This window comes from Hypomesus transpacificus, chromosome 10, assembly GCF_021917145.1.
Source record: "Hypomesus transpacificus isolate Combined female chromosome 10, fHypTra1, whole genome shotgun sequence".
NCBI classification, from domain to species: domain Eukaryota; kingdom Metazoa; phylum Chordata; class Actinopteri; order Osmeriformes; family Osmeridae; genus Hypomesus; species Hypomesus transpacificus.
Window position 1 is genome coordinate 9,950,620 of NC_061069.1, and position 18,211 is coordinate 9,968,830.

Genomic DNA, 18,211 nt, shown 5'->3' on the forward strand with positions numbered 1-18,211 from the left:
TTGAAAGTAAGGAAGGAATTGTGGGTGGAAAATGTATTAAGGATGACTGACAACTGCAAGTCTGTAACTCAATTCTTTATTGAAGCCAGTCATATCTATACAAACTGATGATGTTTCAGTAGAGCCACATTGACCTGCAGGCCTGGACGCAGCCACTCTCTCACAAACTTTCATTTCATTTTCCCCTTAAACCTAAAGTTCAGAGGCTGTCAAGAAGGTTAAAAGTAGCGGCATTGTGTAAGTAAAACCGCAGAAAACTGTTTATTAAAAAGACATGAGAAAATATAAAATATTTGCTTTACGACAATCTGTATAAATACTAAACCCTTAAAAAACCCAGGAGAGGCATCACCTTAATTTAAAATCGAAATCGGTGGGAATCTTCCAGGCAGCTGAGGGATCAGTCTGAACCAACAAATCTCAAGGAGTCTCCGAAAAAGAGAGGAGAAGAAGGGGAGAGCTTTCAGGTGAACCATCCAGATTACTCAATGGAAAACTAGATCAAGTTCTGGTTCCGGAGTCCAGCGTTCAGAGTTCCGTGGCAGGACCCCATTCGATATCGTCCGCCTCATCGTTGTCGGAGCTGTCGCTTCCTTGGATCTGTGTGCGCCGGTATTGGACGGCCTGGTGGTGGGCGAGCCTATCAGAGGACAGGAGGATTGTGTTGATTTCTCTGATCACGCTTACTGGTCACGCTAGTCAACTTCAGCACCTTACACTGTAGATGCCAGCATGGCTGATGTACTTACACAATTAATGGAGATTTCCTCTCTTGTGGTTCAGCAAGGCGGGCCTGAAAGAGGAGGAGACTATGACAACAGTGTGATACAATACAAATCCACCGTTTCAAAACAACTCAAAACACACCTTAAAAATAGAAAAATGACAGATTTTAAACAGGTAAACATCCCTTAGAAAAGTGCGTTCAGCCCGTTCAGCCCCTGTCCTGTCTCTGCAGTACCTGCTGTAGTTTATCCTCGATGGCCGACAGGGTGACGGTTGTGGGGCTCTCGGCTCGAGGAAGCTCCGGGACAGAGCTCAGGGCCGAGGGGTCTGGGGCCCGGAAATCCGGCGGCCCTTCAGACGGGGGCGGGTCCATGGCGCTGAAGTCCGAGTCGGAGAAGCTGCGATGGGAGGGTGGGTACGCCTCATCCGCGTCATCTGGAGGGGGGCTGTCCTGCTCGTAGTGGTGCGACCTGGGCTCCGGGACTTCCATGAGGGGAGGGATCTCCCTTTTGCGCTCCTCGTCGGGGCTGCGGTGCCCGGACGCGGGTTCCGAGGAGCGGGCCAGCGCCGCGCCCGCCGACCTGGACGCGCGGGGCTTCTCGGGGCTGGCGTAGTGCTCCTCCAGGTCCTCGTTGTCCGTGAAGGCCTCACCGTCCGTGAAGGCTTCTCCATCGGTGTCCTCCAGGTCGCTGGCTGCACTCAGGTAGTCAGACTGGGTGTGGTCCAGCCCCTCCAGATCGTCACCATCACCGCCGGCCTCCAGCTGCGACACAAACAGGAACCGTCTTTAGCTTGCAGTTAAGCGACCACGCGTCCTCGACTACAAGCGCTCGCATGAGGTCAATTGTTTGTGTAGATTGTGGGAGGTGGAATAAATAAATGCCGTTTCCAAACACCACACCCACAACCACTCATTTTGCATGCCGTGTTATGCACACAGTTCAAAACTGACAGCTTGCACTTCACCATCCGTAGATCAGGACGTTCAGATGAATGTCTGAAAACCCGTATCTCTGTATTACGTTGTGAGTCAGGTGGCTGAGCGGTTAGGGAATCAGGCTAGTAATCAGAAGGTTGCCGGTTCAGTTCTGGGACGTGCCAAATAACGTTGTGTCCTTGGGCAAGGCAATAAAAAAATCGGGGAGAATGTCATTTGGGTACGGCCGGGAATCGAACTATAAGTGCTTTGCATAAGAGCGTCTGCAAAAAATGACTAAATGTAAAAAAATAATAATATCCTTTCTAGGGAGACTATAGTGAAGCAAGTCAGACCCAGGGCTGGGAGGGCGGAGCCAGGGCTGGGAGGGCGGAGCCAGGGCTGGGAGGGCGGAGCCAGGGCTGGAAGGGCGGAGCCAGGGCTGAGAGGGCGGAGCCAGGGCTGAGAGGGCGGAGCCAGGGCTGGGAGGGTGGGACTGACTCTTACCGTGACCTCTGACACCCAGACAGGCTTGGCCTGCTGATGGCGGATCTTGTCCATCAGAGCATCGTACCACACGTTGGAGCTGGGCTGGAGGTCGATACGGGCTGGAGGGACGACACATGACCACCATGAGAAGAACAAATCGATAATATTGTTATATTGTAACTATTATGTTTGCTTATTCCATGTGTAACTCTGTGTTATATGTGTTGAATTGCTATGCTGTATCTTGGCCAGGTCGCAGTTGCAAATGAGAACTTGTTCTCAAAAAGCTTACCTGGCTAAATAAAGGTGAAATAAAATAGATACAATAAAAATCAATAAAAGGTTACTTTTGAGAGGGATATGACTGGAAACCAAACACACACAGCGGCAAAATACGGAGTGATAAAAAAGTTGTTTACAGCTCTAAAGTCTCTCCTCCTCCTCTGAAGAAGTGACATGTCCAGGTCCGGCCCAAGGCATAAGCGAACTGAGCGGCTGCTTAGGGCCCCCGTGGCCACCAGAGGGCCCCCAACAGCACATTAAATTACAGTTTAATGTAATTTATTAGTATTTTTATAAAAAGTAACTCAGAGGGGCCCCCAAATCAATTCTGCTTAGGGCCCCATAAAGGCTTGGGCCGACCCTGGACATGTCCCTGATGAGAGCAGAGTCAGGCCACGCTTTGTGTGAAGGTGTTTCTCCTACCTGCGAAAAGATGGCTGCAGTCCTTCCTCATCTTCAGAGCCTGGGCGTACAGGCGCCTGGAGCTCTTGTTGGACTTGGGGCAGAGCTTCTGCCTCATTGCCTTGACGTCCTTGCGGTTGTGGGGGTCCAGGAAGACCACCATGGGGTGGTACTGGATGTAGTTCAGCCTCTCCACTGCAGTGGGCGTGATGTCCAGCAGGGGGTGTTTGTTCTGAGGGAGAGAAAAGATGACAGACGGATGACAGTTGGTCAAGAAAGAGGAAGTTGCTTTGGGAGTTGAGACATGACGAATCAAAAGACTGACTTAGTTCCCTTTATAGTTGTCACTCAAACTTAACGTCTGACCTTTCCTTTTGATCCAGCCAATGAGAACAAAACTAAACAAATAATGAATCATACTGACCAAACATGTCTGGATTTTTTCTTTTTTCTAAATACACATAAACCCAACACACTCGCTGAACCCAAACTAACCACCATGTCACACGCCCCAAAAAACAAAACTATTCCTAAACACTTATCAGTTTTGTTCACCTTCTCTGCGATCCTTCTGACGGTGTCCAGTTTGATGACAGTGGAGCCTCCATCTCCTCCTCCACCTCGAGGGACCATGTCTGTCAGGACGAGCGAGGACAGCGAGAGAGAGAGAGGCCGAGAGAGAGAGGCAGCTTTTAGTTTCACTAAGATCTAAAAATGCAAATACCTTCTCTGTCAGGAGGACACCATGTACGACAGGAAATGACATACCTGCCACCTCAAAGTTATCAGGCATGTCGCTCGCCAGCTTCTCCATGGCAAAGTCGTTCAAAGGACCCAGGATGACAATGGGCCGTTTGAAATTGGCTGTAAATAGATTTGAAGCTGTTACAAACTGGCTTTTTGTTTATGAAATCTGTTTTTTTTTATATAAATGGAATGGTTTGGGGGAGAAAAAAACGAATACAAATCAAACGTTCTTGGACCTTCTCTGAGGAGCACCCTCTCGTAGGCTGGGAACTTCCCCTGGATGGTCAGCTGGAGGAGGTCGTCTCGAGTCCGGCGGACGTTCTTTTTACCCCCTCTGAGCCCCCGTAGCTTCCAGAACTCCGCCCTGGGTCCAGACACCTGCTTCTCAGTGCCGCTGGCACGGTTAGCCTGCTCCAGACTGGCCAGAGTCTCCGCCCTGACAGAGCCCAGGAGGGAAACACCAGGTTAGAGCTGCAAGTATGGAGACAGAGAGAGACAGACAGAGAGAGAGAGAGACACATAGACAGAGAGAGACAGACAGAGAGAGAGAGAGACACATAGACAGAGAGAGACAGACAGAGAGAGAGAGAGACACATAGACAGAGAGAGACAGACAGAGAGAGAGAGAGACACAGAGAGAGACAGAGCGACAGGCAGGGAGCAGAGGGATGATATGGGGGTTTCTGACCTGCCCTGGTTGGGGATGGTGCCCTTGTCCAGTTCATGCAGATCGTTGCCCATGCGGATGGCCAGCCATTTCCCCAGCTTGCCCCTGTGCATGGTGTCCACCACTCTGAAGACCTCTCCACGGGTGAAGTTCAGGCTTCGGGCGTCCTCTGGCTCGTAGTCGTAGTGGGTCCGGATGTAGAAGGAGTCCCCCAGGTTGGACTTGAGGATCTTCTTGTAGACTGAAAAAGGACAACAGAGCAGGAACTCCCTTAGTTTCAATGGTGCTGCTGGTCATGGCGTTGCCATGACGCCGTAGAGTGTCACGGCGTTGCCATGACGCCGTGCAGTGTCACGCCGTTGCCATGACGCCGTGCAGTGTCACGCCGTTGCCATGACGCCGTACAGTGTCACGGCATTGCCATGACGCCGTACAGTGTCACGGCGTTGCTATGGGTTTTAGAGCAGCTTACGGTCCATCTTGTTCTGAGTGCGGATGTCCACGCGCTCTCCTCGCTTGGCGTTGAGCAGGAACATGGCCGCCTCCTCTCTGGTGAAATGACTGAAGTCCACCCCGTTCACCTACACACAGGACACAGAGCGTATAAACACACACTCCAAGATTACTCCATCTACAAATACTCGGGACGTCCCAAAAAAACAACTCACTTCTACTTTGACATAGAAATCACCTGAAAGTGTTACAGGATATCAGTACCCTAACAAGGAGTTTACAGCCACAAACTGAGAGTTTACCTGCATGATCTGATCCCCCTCCTTCATGCCCTGCTCCTGGGCGGGGCTGTTGGGCTGGACCCCCCCCACAAAGATGCCTACGTCGTTGCCCCCCACCAGCCTGAGGCCCACGCTGCCCTCCTTCACGAAGGAGACGGTGTTGAGGTCAGAGCTGTACCTGGGGAGGGAGGTGGGCGGTGATGAGCATGCACCAACAGAGCCCGACTGGCTTCATTCGTGGTGGTGGTGGTGAGGTAAGATACGAAGCGTTTCGGATGATCTCTGCTGGTCCCGTGTGTTAGAGTGAGGGAATGCTTACCCCAGGTTGGGCGTGGGGTAGGAGTCAGGGGGCAGGGAGTAAAGAGGCTCCTCTTCTGTCTGAGCTGAAAGAGAAGAAGGACGTTTATCTTTTCCCGGTGCTGGAGTTTGTTTTTAGGTTGTGAAGCTCAGCTTGAGCAGAGAAAAGGCTTACAGTAGGGTGGAGGGTTGCTCTTCACGGATACTCCAAAAACCATACCTTTGGCTCGTGGAAAACTGTTCAAACAAGAGAGAGGACAGGGAGTTTTACAAGACTTGGTTCTGAAGGTCTGTGTACAACAGTGTTGCCAATGGCTGCTAACTGATTTACATTTACATTTAGCAGACGCTCTTATCCAGAGCGACTTACAGTAAGTACAGGGACATTCCCCCCCGAGGCAAGTAGGGTGAAGTGCCTTGCCCAAGGACACAACGTCATTTGGCACGGCGGGGAATCGATCCGGCAACCTTCTGATTACTAGCCCGACTCCCTCACCGCTCAGCCAACCGACTTCCTAAACAGATGGTCTATTTGAGGTGTGTGTGTGGTTTACCTGCGGTTGCTGCTACCAGATCTTCCAAGAGGCGAGGGGGCGCGCTCAGAGTCGGAAGAATCTGATGACAACACAGAAATGTGTCAGCATTGACCTATTAGTGTGACATCATCACCCTGGCAGCCCAGGACTAAGGGAAAGGGGGGCTGGGGGGAACAAGGGGTCACGGAGGGGGTCATACTGACCTTCAGGGGGGGGTCTCGTGGGGGTCAGGCCTCGACGAGAAGGCTCATGTTTCACTGCTACAGACGAGGACTTCATCTCTGGGAGGACTCTGTGTGAGACCATTGGAAACAGTTTGTCATTTGATCTCTTATTAAGTGACTAAATGGAAGATAACTTTTTTGTTGTTGCTGAAATTATGTTTGTCACCCCTTCTTACCTGTGTTTGTTGTTGCGTGAGCCATCAGAGCCAGCGCTGTCTGTGGACGCCCTACGAGGCACGGAAGCATAGCTCGCCTCCGACTCTGACTCCGAGCGTGCTGTAGAGACACACACAGTCAACAATCACATGCCGTCAAAACATTCTGGTGTGGCGGTCCTTGACTCGCTACAATGAAAAGACAAAAACCCTAGGGCTAAACACACACACACACAAAGTACACACGCGCACACACAAGTAGACAACACACCTTTGGCCTGTGGCGGGATGCTGTTGGACACGCTGGGTGCCCTCCAACGTGGAGGCTCCACCTGGGGCTGCTGGGATAGGTCTGGGAGGACTCTGGAAGAGAGGGAGGACGGGAGTGAGGGAGGAGGAAGATAGCACAACAGTTACGCGTGGAGAGGGGGACCGCTGGCCAATGTGATTATCTTGAGAGGACAAGAGACTGAAATATTCACCTCAGTTTCTCAGGGCCAGCTTTCTCCCTCTCTCTTTCTCTCTCATCGCAACAGAACCAAAAGACTGATTACAGTTAATCAACAAGGTTGCGGGGTTCCACATTAAGCATCCATTAATTCTCTGGTTGTGCTGCACAAGCTACATGCCGTTTGGTCCAGCTAGACATGAATTTGATGTAATCTAATAAAAGGAATAAACTGCCACAATATTTATGTGATCATGTCATGGGTGATTTGTAGGATGTTTCTGAGATCTCTGACCCAGATTCCTCCTTCTGACCTTGGACATTTCAGCCACCATAAGTGGACCAACGTAAGCCACATATTCAATAGAGGGAGATTCTCTGAATCAATTGCTTTTATTTATTAACAAGACCACAAAAGTAACAGGAATACAACATGCATTATGGGTACACAAAGGAACAGAAACACGACACACAAATGTAGCTAATCAGCACGCCCCAAGAAACAAAACAAAAACAACTGTTTAAAACGTCCAAAATCAAAACCATTCACAAACACAAAGTGGACAATAAGGTCAACGAAGGGAGGCAGTGGCCGTTCAGTGCCCCAGTCCTGGAACTCTGCTTGGGGCTCGGGGAGGGGGGAGGGGGGGGGTACTAGGATGGTAGGTGTAGGGGTGGGCCTCATCTGTACCTGTATCTGTCCCTGGAGTCCTGGCTGTGGGGGGTGCCCTGTCTCCGGGGCGGCCCGGAGCTACCATCTGACTCCGACTCGGAGTCTGGAACCCAGAGGAGAAAAAAAGGATGGGAAGGAGGGAGAGAGGTGAAGAGAGAAAGGAAGAGAGAGTTGTGTGTTGGTGTTCATAGTACATGGTGTTCAACTGGATAAGAGTGTCTAGGTGGGGTATACTGGTGTTGCAGGTGTGTCAGGGGGCTGTAGGTGGGGTATACTGGTGTTGCAGGTGTGTCAGGGGGCTGTAGGTGGGGTATGCTGGTGTTGCAGGTGTGTCAGGGGGGCTGTAGGTGGGGTATACTGGTGTTGCAGGTGTGGGGAAGGGGCTGTAGGTGGGGTATGCTGGTGTTACAGGTGTGTCAGGGCGTTGGAGGAGGCTGACCTGGAGGTGGTACTCTGACGGGGGAGGACACCCTGCGGGGGGGCTCCTGGCGGACCATGATGGGGGAGGCCCTTCCCCCGGGGGGAGGCAGGTCAGGGAGAACTCTGGAGGGCGAGGGGGGGGGGGGGGGAGGGGGAGAAAGAGAGAGGTATGAGGGAGGTAAGAACGGGATGGAAGCGTCGAGCGAATGGATGAGAAGAGGATGGGAGGTGCGACAGGGTGGAGAATCTGGTCACCTCCTCCCTGCCTGGTGCACATACTTGTATCGGGAGTAATCGTTGGAGCGGGAGCTCTCCTTGCGGGGGGCGGGGGGGGGACGCGCTGCGGTCAGAGTCCGACTCGGACACCACCTTCTTGGGCCGCGAGGAGGTGCGCGTGCCCTGGGAAGCCATGGAGACGGTGGACGGAGCCCGAGGGGCGTTCCAGCTCTGGGGGACGGGCGCCGATCGGGGGTTGGGGAGGGTGGAGAGTCCTGAGAGGGTCCTGCACACACACACACCACTACGTGTCAAACATCAAACTGCTTTCAAGTTCCTAATAACCAACAGAACATCCTGTTTGGGCTGCACTGGAGGGGTTGTTGAAGATCCCCAGGTGTGTGTGTTCTCCCACCTGTACTTGTTCCTGCTGTCGGGCCCGTCTCGGTGCGTCCTGGACGGGGGAGGGGAGGCGCTGCGGTCAGAGTCCGACTCGGACGGGGCTGGAGGAGGAACGACAACACAGGGTTTACGTGAGGTCAGAGGTCAGCTGCCAGGCTGGCCCATGCTGGGCGGCGCTGGACATGTCTCCATGAGGGATGTGACACTTTGCTGGGAGGGTTCCTGTGGTTCTGACCTCTGCGGGGCGGGAAGGCCTTAGCGACAGGCCGGGTCAGAGTGGAGCGGACCGGGGACGAGTCCCGGGACTTCGCCGAAGCAGGAGGTTCCGCCCGGGTTCTACGAGAGAGACAGAGAAAGAGAGAGTTTGCCTTGTGTCACTGTGGTAGGTCTAGTCATGATACGAAAGGATGGCCTCATAGATGAGAGGTGAAAGGTCACCTGCGCGTGCGTCTCTCTCTGGTGGCAGCGCGGGACACTCTGGGAGGGGGCAGGTCAGTGTCCAGATCAGAAATGTCTGGGGGGGGGGGGGTATAAATGATAAATCAGCTGGATAATTTCATATTTCTACTTTTACATTCACAACCTTCCCTCCATCTCTCTCTCACACTCTCTCTCTCTCACCCTCCAGTTCGGAGCTGTCGTCTGCTTGTCGGTCCTCCTCGCTGTTGGGGGCGCTGTCCACCACTTCGGGGATGCTGACCAGGAACTTGCGGTCGTCTCGGAGGACCGTCATGGTGAGCTTCCCTCTGGACTTCTCCACCAGGTGCTTGGTCTCCAGCAGAGACAGGTTCTCTGTCGTCATCCCGTTGATCTGCACCACGAGGGGCCATTCAAAACAGAGGAAAGCTTTATTGTCCACACCGTGTTCACGTTTGAAAAGGGTGGGTCAGAGTTCACAACTGATATTAAATCCATTCAGGAGTATTAACCTCCCCTCGTGGCGTCTGGACGGAGGCTAAAACAAAAGTGACACCCCAGAGGAGAGAGTGTTCTGGAGGAGCGGCTGGTCTCACCTTGAGGATGAGGTCTCCCTCCTGGAGAGTGCCCTCCTTCGCCGCCAGGCCGGTCTCCGTCATGTGTTTGATGAAGATCTGACTGCCCAGCTTCAAGCCGTACTCTGTAACCGCAGCAACGCCAGGTCAGAGATTTACTGAGCCTTAAAAGGACTGCTTTCAGTGTGACATTAATGACATCATAACATGAACCCCCCCCCGGTTATGGTTGCGTCATCAGGCCCCGCCCCCCCAGGCTCTCATCAGCCTACCATCAGTCAGTTTCTTCTTCAGTAGGGTGGTTTTGATTGGCTTATCCGGGGCGTCCTGGTTTGGCAGCCTCTTGTACCCGGACGACACCAGGGCGTGGCCGTTGCGGTCGGGGGTGGAACTGCGGGCGTTGACGCGGTAACGGTCGGCGTTGTGGGCTTGGTCGCTGCCGTCGGAGTAGCGGCGGGCCCTGCGGGGAGGGTCCTGGTCCAGGAGGTTGGAGTGGGACACGGCCCGGGTCGGTCTGTTGGTGGCCGGGATCTGGATCTTCCTGGGACGCTTAATTGTCTGGAGAGAGATGGAGAGAGACAGAGAGATAGAGAGAAACAGAGAGAGAGACAGAGAGACAGAGAGAGACAGAGAGAGACAGAGAGAGAGAAACAGAGAGACAGAGAGACAGAGAGAGAGAAACAGAGAGACAGAGAGAGAGAGAGAGAGAGAGAGAGAGAGAGAGAGAGAGAGAGACAGAGAGAGAGACAGAGAGACAGAGAGACAGAGAGAGAGAGAAACAGACAAAGAGAAACAGAGAGACAGACAGAGAGAGAGAGAGAGAGAGAGAGAGAGAGAGAGAGAGAGAGGGACAAATAATAATGTTCCCATTCACTGCCTGGATACAAGGTATATGATGTTGATTCCACCGATCCAGTTATTACGAGATAACGATTCGCCGCGTCTCCTGTCGCCATGGAGATGAATGTGCGAGGTGCTCACCACGTTGGCTGTCTTGCCAGAGGACTTGAGGTTCTGGATGGTGAAGGTGGAGTTGACGTTATCCATGGTGATCCCGTTCACCATGACGATCTGGTCCTTGGTGCTGAAAGAGCAGAGGGGGGGGGGGGGGGGGGGGGGGGAGGAGACAAAGATGAAAGTGAGAACCATCGAGCAAACACACACGTGTCCAAATCCTTGAGTCTGTTTGTGTATGAAGATGTGAAGGTGTGTCTGTGTGTGTGCGTGTCAGTGTGTGCGTGCGTGTCAGTGTGTGCGTGTCAGTGTGTGCGTGTCAGTGTGTGCGTGTCAGTGTGTGTCTGTGCGTGTCTGTGTGTGCGTGTCAGTGTGTGCGTGTCAGTGTGTGCGTGTCAGTCTGTGCCTGTGCGTGTCTGTGTGTGCGTGTCTGTGTGTGTGTGTCAGTGAGTGCGTGTCTGTGTGTGCGTGTCTGTGTGTGCCTGTCTGTGTGTGCGTGTCTGTGTGTGCGTGTCTGTGTGTGCGTGTCTGTGGGTGTCTGTGTGTGGGAGACTCACAACAGGCGGCCCATGGCCGGGCCGTTAGGAAGCACATCCGACACCACCACCGCCGTATCCCCCGTGTCTGGGTTCGGCTTGTCTCGACCCCCTGAGATGGCAAAGCCAAAACCAAACTTGGAGTCCTAACATCAGGAGGAGAGAGGGGGGGAGGGAAGGGGGAAGAGATGGTTCAAATTAAATGAAAATGGAGAGAGAAATAACAAAGGGAGCAAGAGAGTAACATGAAGAGAGAGAGAGAGAGAGAGAGAGAGAGATAGAAGAGATAAGAGGGAGAGGGTGCACACATTCCTTTAGGACTGAACTGTGTCACCTGACCTCCTCTTACAGAAAACAGCAGGGTGTGTCGGCTGGCTGAATTCCTGGACCAGGCAGCTCTGACTAAGACTGCTGCTCCACACCATCGATGCCCTGTGCCGTCACAGGACGGAAACCACACTATCGAAAGTGGTCTGATTAGAAGAACTGTACTTACTCTGTTCAGCGTTATCGTGTGTTGCTCCCATATCGTTAACTCCTCCATCTCTAGTTTCTGAGGAGGAGAAGGGGGGAGAGAGGACAGCCATTAGAACACAACAACAGCTACAGACGTCGCCTGCTCCTTACTTCATCAGCAACATCACCACGGCTTCAGTTCAAAAAAATACACAGCAACAACTAACACCACCATCACAGCAGAACCACGTCACAGGGCACCACGTCACAGGGCACCACGTCACAGGGCACCACGTCACAGGGCACCACGTCACAGGGCACCACGTCACAGGGCACCACGTCACAGGGCACCACGTCACAGGGCACCACGTCACAGGGCACCACGTCACAGGGCACCACGTCACAGGGCCTGTAGGGCCAGGCGTTCCCCAGCTCCTGGTGAGAGTGTGCGCGGAGGAGAGTAGAGCGTCTGGGAGTGTGGCTAAGCCCCAGCATGTTCTCACCTGTCCCGTTCCTGTCTGACAGGTATGGGGGAGGGGCCAGCTGGCAGCCTAGCACCCTGGCACCACCCTTGTCACATGACACCAAGAGGAAATGGCCGAACGAGGAAGCGCGCGTAGAAATGGAACACACAGAGAAATGCGGATTCCCTGAGCTTGACACAGACGGAAGAGGTGTGTTGTGGGTAGCGAGCGCCTACCTGTCAACTCTGTCCTCTAGCTCCAGGGGAGTCAATGACATGTTGTGAGACTGGACAACAACGTACTGTACAGAACAGACACCACTCGCTGCTTAAAACACAATAGAGATGCCTGTCTGATCTATATTGTACATTTCTAGCTAGCTGCCCAACTTTGCATGTCTCGTCCAACTGAAAACAGCCATGGGTCATGACCGAGGATGCTCGCCAACTGTCAGACGCCTGCAACATAGGCATCTGGAGTTTTATACGTCCTGCATAACCCACATACCTTCTCTCAGCTCACTGACATATTCCAAATTCCATTTAATTTTAAAAACCAAACAGGCCATGAACGAGTCCATCTAGTTGGACCCAAGCCGTTTGTTCAAAACGGCTCCAGCCAGCTAATCTGCAGCAGAGAACTGCAATATTGACGAGTGATAAAACTAGGTTTACAACCGTCAGTTAGTGATTTCCATTCCGGAAAAACCCACAGTTCACCACACCAAACGACATCATTACATCTGCAACGTGAACACAGTCAGACTTCACATTAACATGTCGGTCCTGCAGGGAGTCACTTGTTTGACCATGGTAATGATTAGCCTAACTAAACACGACGTGAAAAACTCACCAAATGCACATAAGACTACACAGTCATGCATATTTGTAGATAAATAAAAGTCAGGCTAAGGTAACCCTCCAACTCTGAGATGCAGACAGATCTTGAGCAGCATTGTCGACAACAGGAAGGAGTTCTGGGTTGAGGTTGAACACTGGATCACCAAACATCACTTTACTCTAGCTAGGAACGTCCACTCTCCCCAGGATTAGCAACAGGTACCCATTGTCAAGAACAAGCGCATTACTTGTCTAAAATACATTTAGACTGACTACATGCCAAGATATACTGTATGTGGGGTTACATAATCACACAATTGCAACAGGACTATTTTGCATGAGGCCTTGGTTACGTCTCACGTACACGCACACACACACGCGCGCGCGTTAACATGCAGCACTACACCTCAAACCACCTCTGCCCTAACCCCCTAACCGCAGAGTAGATGCGTTGCCTTACAAAACATGCAAATGGCGGGGATGATGTCATGACAGAATCCAGGAACACCGTTCCTGGAAACGGCCCTGTGCCTATCAGAACAGCAGAATAGAAAACACACGTAAGAGCTTTCTGAGGTCACTCAGGCCTCACTTACCAGGGCTTCTGGAGTGAAACTCGGCAGTGCCAAGTTGATATTGTTATCGTGAAAACATCCATGCTGGGAGTTTCATGTTGCACAACATCCAAAGAATGACTTATGACAGAAGGAAACTGAGTCACTGTAGCAGTAAGTAAACAGTTTGAAGTAGGAACGTCTATACCAGTCGCCATGGGCAGCACCAGGTTTGCCAATGACGATGTGATACTGACTTTGCATAAGCCTTCAAGTCCCTTTGACGCCATGAACCAAATTCGGCTCTTTCATACCAACCTACCAACTCCTGTTGAATAATCCCCTTGTGTGCGATTCAGTAACCATACCGACGGATAAGCAGCAAGTAAAAAGTTAAGAGATAGGCGTATTGATCACAACAGGATATCGACCTCCTACTCTGTTCTGTTCAACCTCACAAGGGAAACTCCTCAGGTCCACACAGTGCACGCCAGATGCAAACCGCAGGTGTAATTCTCATCTACTCACCACTTCTTCCTTGAACCTCACTTCCATTCCCCAGTGATGCCTTGGCAGAGGACTAAACACCTGTGGCCTCCTCCACTTACTAAACAAACCTCGTAATCCGAGTTATCCTCACAAACGCACGAAAAAACCTGTGTTTTTTTGGTCGTTTTCCTTAGCTCATCAAACAATTCCACCTCTGTGAAGACGACCCCGGCTTGGCTGAGGGGCTGAAAGGTGATCCAGGTTATTAAAAGCTAACGGTGCCTTTGTTTGAGGGAGGAAAAAAAAGCACCTTGCAAAAACCTCACCTGGATCAATAGATGGCTCCTCCCACAGTCCTCTCTATTGCCCCTTTGTTGCCACGGATTTAAGGTGGAGCTAAACCCATCAGTGTGAATCCCCCCATTCCCCCCCGAGTAGAAAAAGCCAAAACACCTTAAAACATTTGAAACTCTTTTCTCTTTGAAACTCAAATTCTGTGAGTTCAGGTAGATAAACACTGATCGCTGAAGTGTACAGTCACATTTGACTGGCTTAGCAGACATTCTTATCCAAAAGCAACAAACAAATGGTGCATGCAGGAAAAACACAGCAGAAAATCAAGGATCAGAAGTGCAGGGGCTCTAAAAGTATTTCGGTAGTCAGAGTCAAGGAACGGCCTGGCACAGGCTAAAGTAACGACATCCCAGGCACGGTTCATCAACACACACACACACACACACGTCAACATTAGTATCACTCGCCACAGTTCAAGCGTTTGTTATTGATACTTCATGCCCCGGGCACTCCTAGAATGTTAAGGACAAGTGACACAAACTTGAAGAATCTTGTGTCACCCACACTGCGATACTCACCCTGACCACAGGTGGGGGAGGGGGGGGCACAGACCCAAAATGCCTCATAAGTTTGTTTCGTTGCGTCATATTCATGATGAAAAAGTTTGCTTTGCTGAGCTACACTCCTAATGATGAGCTGGAAGCTGAAACGTACACACCTACACACACACACGTGCCCACAAACGCACGGCTGTATTCAGCACAAAGCAGTAGGTGCTACTGTATGTCTTTTTTTGATCTCAGCAATGCAGGGTCGTTGATAACAGCATCTCTAGTCTTCAAACAGCAGACAGGCCCTCCAGTGATCTACCCCAGTTCCCAACGAACTAAAACTCGAGTCTAATCCATCCGTCCGAGCCGTGCTTCCAACTGGTCCTGAGGCGTAACTCTAAGCTGTAGTATTCCCATGCTGTCCCAGGTCAGTGAGTCTGACCGCGCCGTCGGACAGGCAGCTTTTCCCACAGAGCCGCAGGTTACAAGCTGGGTAAGTTATGCCTGGCGCCATGGTTACGGTGTGGAATGAGAACATTGGGCTGTTAATAATTGATGGGGTGTGTTGACATCCTGAGAAGGCCTAGTCAGAGGGTTCAGACAGGGCTGGAAGTTCTAAATGGATAATAGCACTAGTAGAGATAGAATAGTATCTCTTTCTAAGATACTTTGTGGCCTGCTTTATCCGTGGCACTGAACACAGGCATGGTACGGTCACACAAAAACGCATAGCAGCATGTTAGGTGTGTCTACAGTGTTTTCGATCAGCCGAACGCGACTGTGAAATTTGAACTGTGAGAAAAAGTCTGGATGATCCGGATAGGAACAGGAGTTCATATGATCGCTGTTAGTGTTGAGCTGAATGGAGCTGACCTTTGGACAGGCTACTGCTGAATCATTAATAGGTCATACTGAGGGAGGGGTCAGACTCCCAGACTGAAGTAGACTTGCCAGAGAGCACAGGGAGGGGATGTTATCCACAAACGTCTTGAGAGCTGGTGCTTCAGTGGGTTAGTTAGGGTGTGACCCTGTGTCAAGTGAACCATCACTCACACTCAGGTGAATGCTGCAAACTGCCACGGGTGCACAGAATGTGTCATGTTCCGTCTTGAATAAACATCTTAAAACAGAATAACAATGTGTAATTTATTTAGCTTAATGCCATGTCAACAGACTACTGCTGCTTTAGGGGCTGGCCCTAGCAGTAGGTGTGAGAGTTATGCAAAGCTAACGCTTACGATCAGTCATAAACTGAGGCCCACACGACAGAGAGAATTTCAGCGCAACACTAAAACAAGTTTAACACCTTGTCATTTTGAACTGACTTAAATAAACAAGTTTGAAGACTGATGCCAATACACAGCATTCTTAGCGCACCACTGGTGGACACAGTAGCTTGTGTTTTAGGCCCTTAGGCGATGCAGGATGTAGCCAACAAGTTTACAGTTGAGACCCAGTTGAGTTTAAGACCCCCGTTTCAACCTCTTCAACAGTTCCACCCTAAAACCAACCAAGAAAACAGCATATCGACACTCTATAAGACTGCAGACATTTGTAATACACACACTTTTACACTCAAGTCCCGCCAATGTTACCAACACCAGGATCATGGCCTTAGTGAAAGTTAGGTGACCCGTTTACAGGTGAGGAGGTAAGTAGACGCGAAGACGCAGTCTTTTGGGAATGCGGTGAGTCGAAACTGTTGTGAAGACAGGTAGAAACCTGCGGTGTGGCGGAACCAGTAGAGTGAGGATGTGAAAAGGAGGATTCAACTGCCTGCCTCCTTGCCATGGTCGAATCTTTAATTTGATTGTCCCACTTGCAAACGTAATCATATTTGTAAAGCCATACACAAACGATTGGTATCTCCTTTTACTCAGTTATCATAATGCTGACTGTGTGACCTACTAAAAGCAGTCTTGATCTGCCCGTTTTGTCTTGTCTACCCACGTGACAAGCCGTAAGTCACTTTTAGCAATGATAGTCGATCCCTTCCATTCCTAATATTCCTAATGGAACACCAAAATAAATCAATATTCGATAACAAATAATCCCCAGACAAGATCTCGTGTGGATGAGCGCATAAAACATGTCGACATGTTTCAATTGTCTTGTCATGTTACAAAGGCTGTCCACTTTTTTATAAATACACCCTAGGAAATTGATTCTCTCAAGCGCTGAGAGTAAACGTCTACTCATCACTTGCATGTTAAAATCTCACATTCAAAGACAAAAAAAGAGACAATAAAAGTCTTAAAATAGTTTTCGTAGTCTTAGTAATAGTTTCGTAGAACTTACCTGTTAAAACGTCTTTGCAACCCGCTGTAACTTTGTTGTAGGCTACAAATCAGAACACCCCGCTCAAGTGACACTTCCGTTATCGGTGCTACATACACGGTCAACTAACACAATACCTACAAAATCAGTCCAAAATACGAAGAAAATAGGTGTGTTGTGGCAGAGCGTACAGGTGAGTTTCACAACGTCATTACGCAGGGAGCGTCTAATTCCGGAAGTCAAGCAGGACACCGTCGCTCTCTGAAACTGTAATGCTTTCACTACACTGTGCTATGTAAACACCTGACGAACGCGCTCACTCCATGAGACTCTTAACCCATCCTGTTCTGAATGATATATCCGGTGAAATCCAACACAGTATTGAGCCGTTGTTGACCGTTTTGCTGTTGTTGACTGTTTTGGATTTTGTTTTTACTCTGCATTTTAAATTTGTATTTTGATTGCTGTTTTTGTGCTTTTGTTCGGCACCTCGGTCAGCCTTGCTGTGTTTTTAGTGTGCTTTATAAATACAATGTACTTACTATTAAGTAGGCCTATACGTGGTGGCATTAAAGCCTTCTGAAATATCTTCAGGATCATAAAAGCCTTTTAATTGATCAGAATGATTTTTACAGTTGTAGCAGGTTATAGCTGAACAACCCCATAAAATGAACATCCCATAATCTCACATCAACCTTTGGCCTTGGCCCTCTTACCAACAACCCAGGTGCTGCATGTGGAACATGGGAGAAAATAAATTTGCACGCAGCAGTAATAGTTTCGGCAATCTTCAAGTTTTTATTTATTTGTTTGTTTGTTTACAAAGTTAAGATTGCATTACGGTATAATCCTTCCTTTTGTTATGAGTAGAAAACCTTTTTAAAGAATTAGTCGAAAGGCACAATTTTTTACAATATATACATTTCGATCTAAATTATAAATATATAGAAAAACTAAAGCACAACCCAGAATAAAAGTGCTCAACACAGTCTTTACAGAAAAAATAGCCTTTGTTTAAAAATACATACAATCAGTAGCATGTTTTTTGTGTTGTTTTTGTTAGCAATAAATTATTTTGAATGTGATAACTGAAATATATATATGCAGAAGATGAAGGAACGATGACGATAGTTAAGATCGGAAACACAAGCTTAGAACTCTCAATCAAAACAAACAGACAACAGTAACTTGATTATGCCATTCTTAGTGCAAAACTAGAATAAAGCAAAGAAACTGGATATACATATATATATATAAAAATGACTATTTGACAGTTGACAGATTTCTTTAAAAAAAAGAAAAAAAAGAAGAACATTTTGAAATCTTCCCCGGGGGATTTTTGCATAGTCTGACACCACCACCTGCTATGTGAGCTGTTCTCCACACAGCAGCACTGCTGCCTCACAGGGGGGGGACGGGGACAGGGGGACAGGGGGGACGGGGACAGGGGGGACGGGGACAGGGGGGACGG

The 18,211-nt window shown here is 49.9% G+C and overlaps 1 protein-coding gene across 1 annotated transcript; it reads right to left on the bottom strand.

Moving 5' to 3' along the window:
* Nucleotides 1-60: 60 nt before the first annotated feature.
* On the bottom strand, nucleotides 61-13,890 carry tjp3 (tight junction protein 3). Its single transcript, XM_047027524.1, is given in 31 exon segments — nucleotides 61-640; nucleotides 750-793; nucleotides 962-1,489; nucleotides 2,150-2,250; nucleotides 2,837-3,047; nucleotides 3,371-3,450; nucleotides 3,584-3,679; nucleotides 3,799-3,998; nucleotides 4,251-4,470; nucleotides 4,702-4,810; nucleotides 4,985-5,141; nucleotides 5,283-5,346; nucleotides 5,436-5,497; nucleotides 5,815-5,875; nucleotides 6,000-6,088; nucleotides 6,197-6,296; nucleotides 6,447-6,538; nucleotides 7,315-7,399; nucleotides 7,736-7,839; nucleotides 7,996-8,039; nucleotides 8,041-8,218; nucleotides 8,348-8,435; nucleotides 8,570-8,670; nucleotides 8,773-8,848; nucleotides 8,956-9,145; nucleotides 9,348-9,451; nucleotides 9,599-9,884; nucleotides 10,308-10,410; nucleotides 10,838-10,962; nucleotides 11,313-11,369; nucleotides 13,658-13,890. Coding segments are annotated over 31 exon segments (3,894 nt in total). The 5' UTR covers nucleotides 13,685-13,890; the 3' UTR covers nucleotides 61-528.
* Between the last annotated feature and the right edge of the window lie 4,321 nt (nucleotides 13,891-18,211).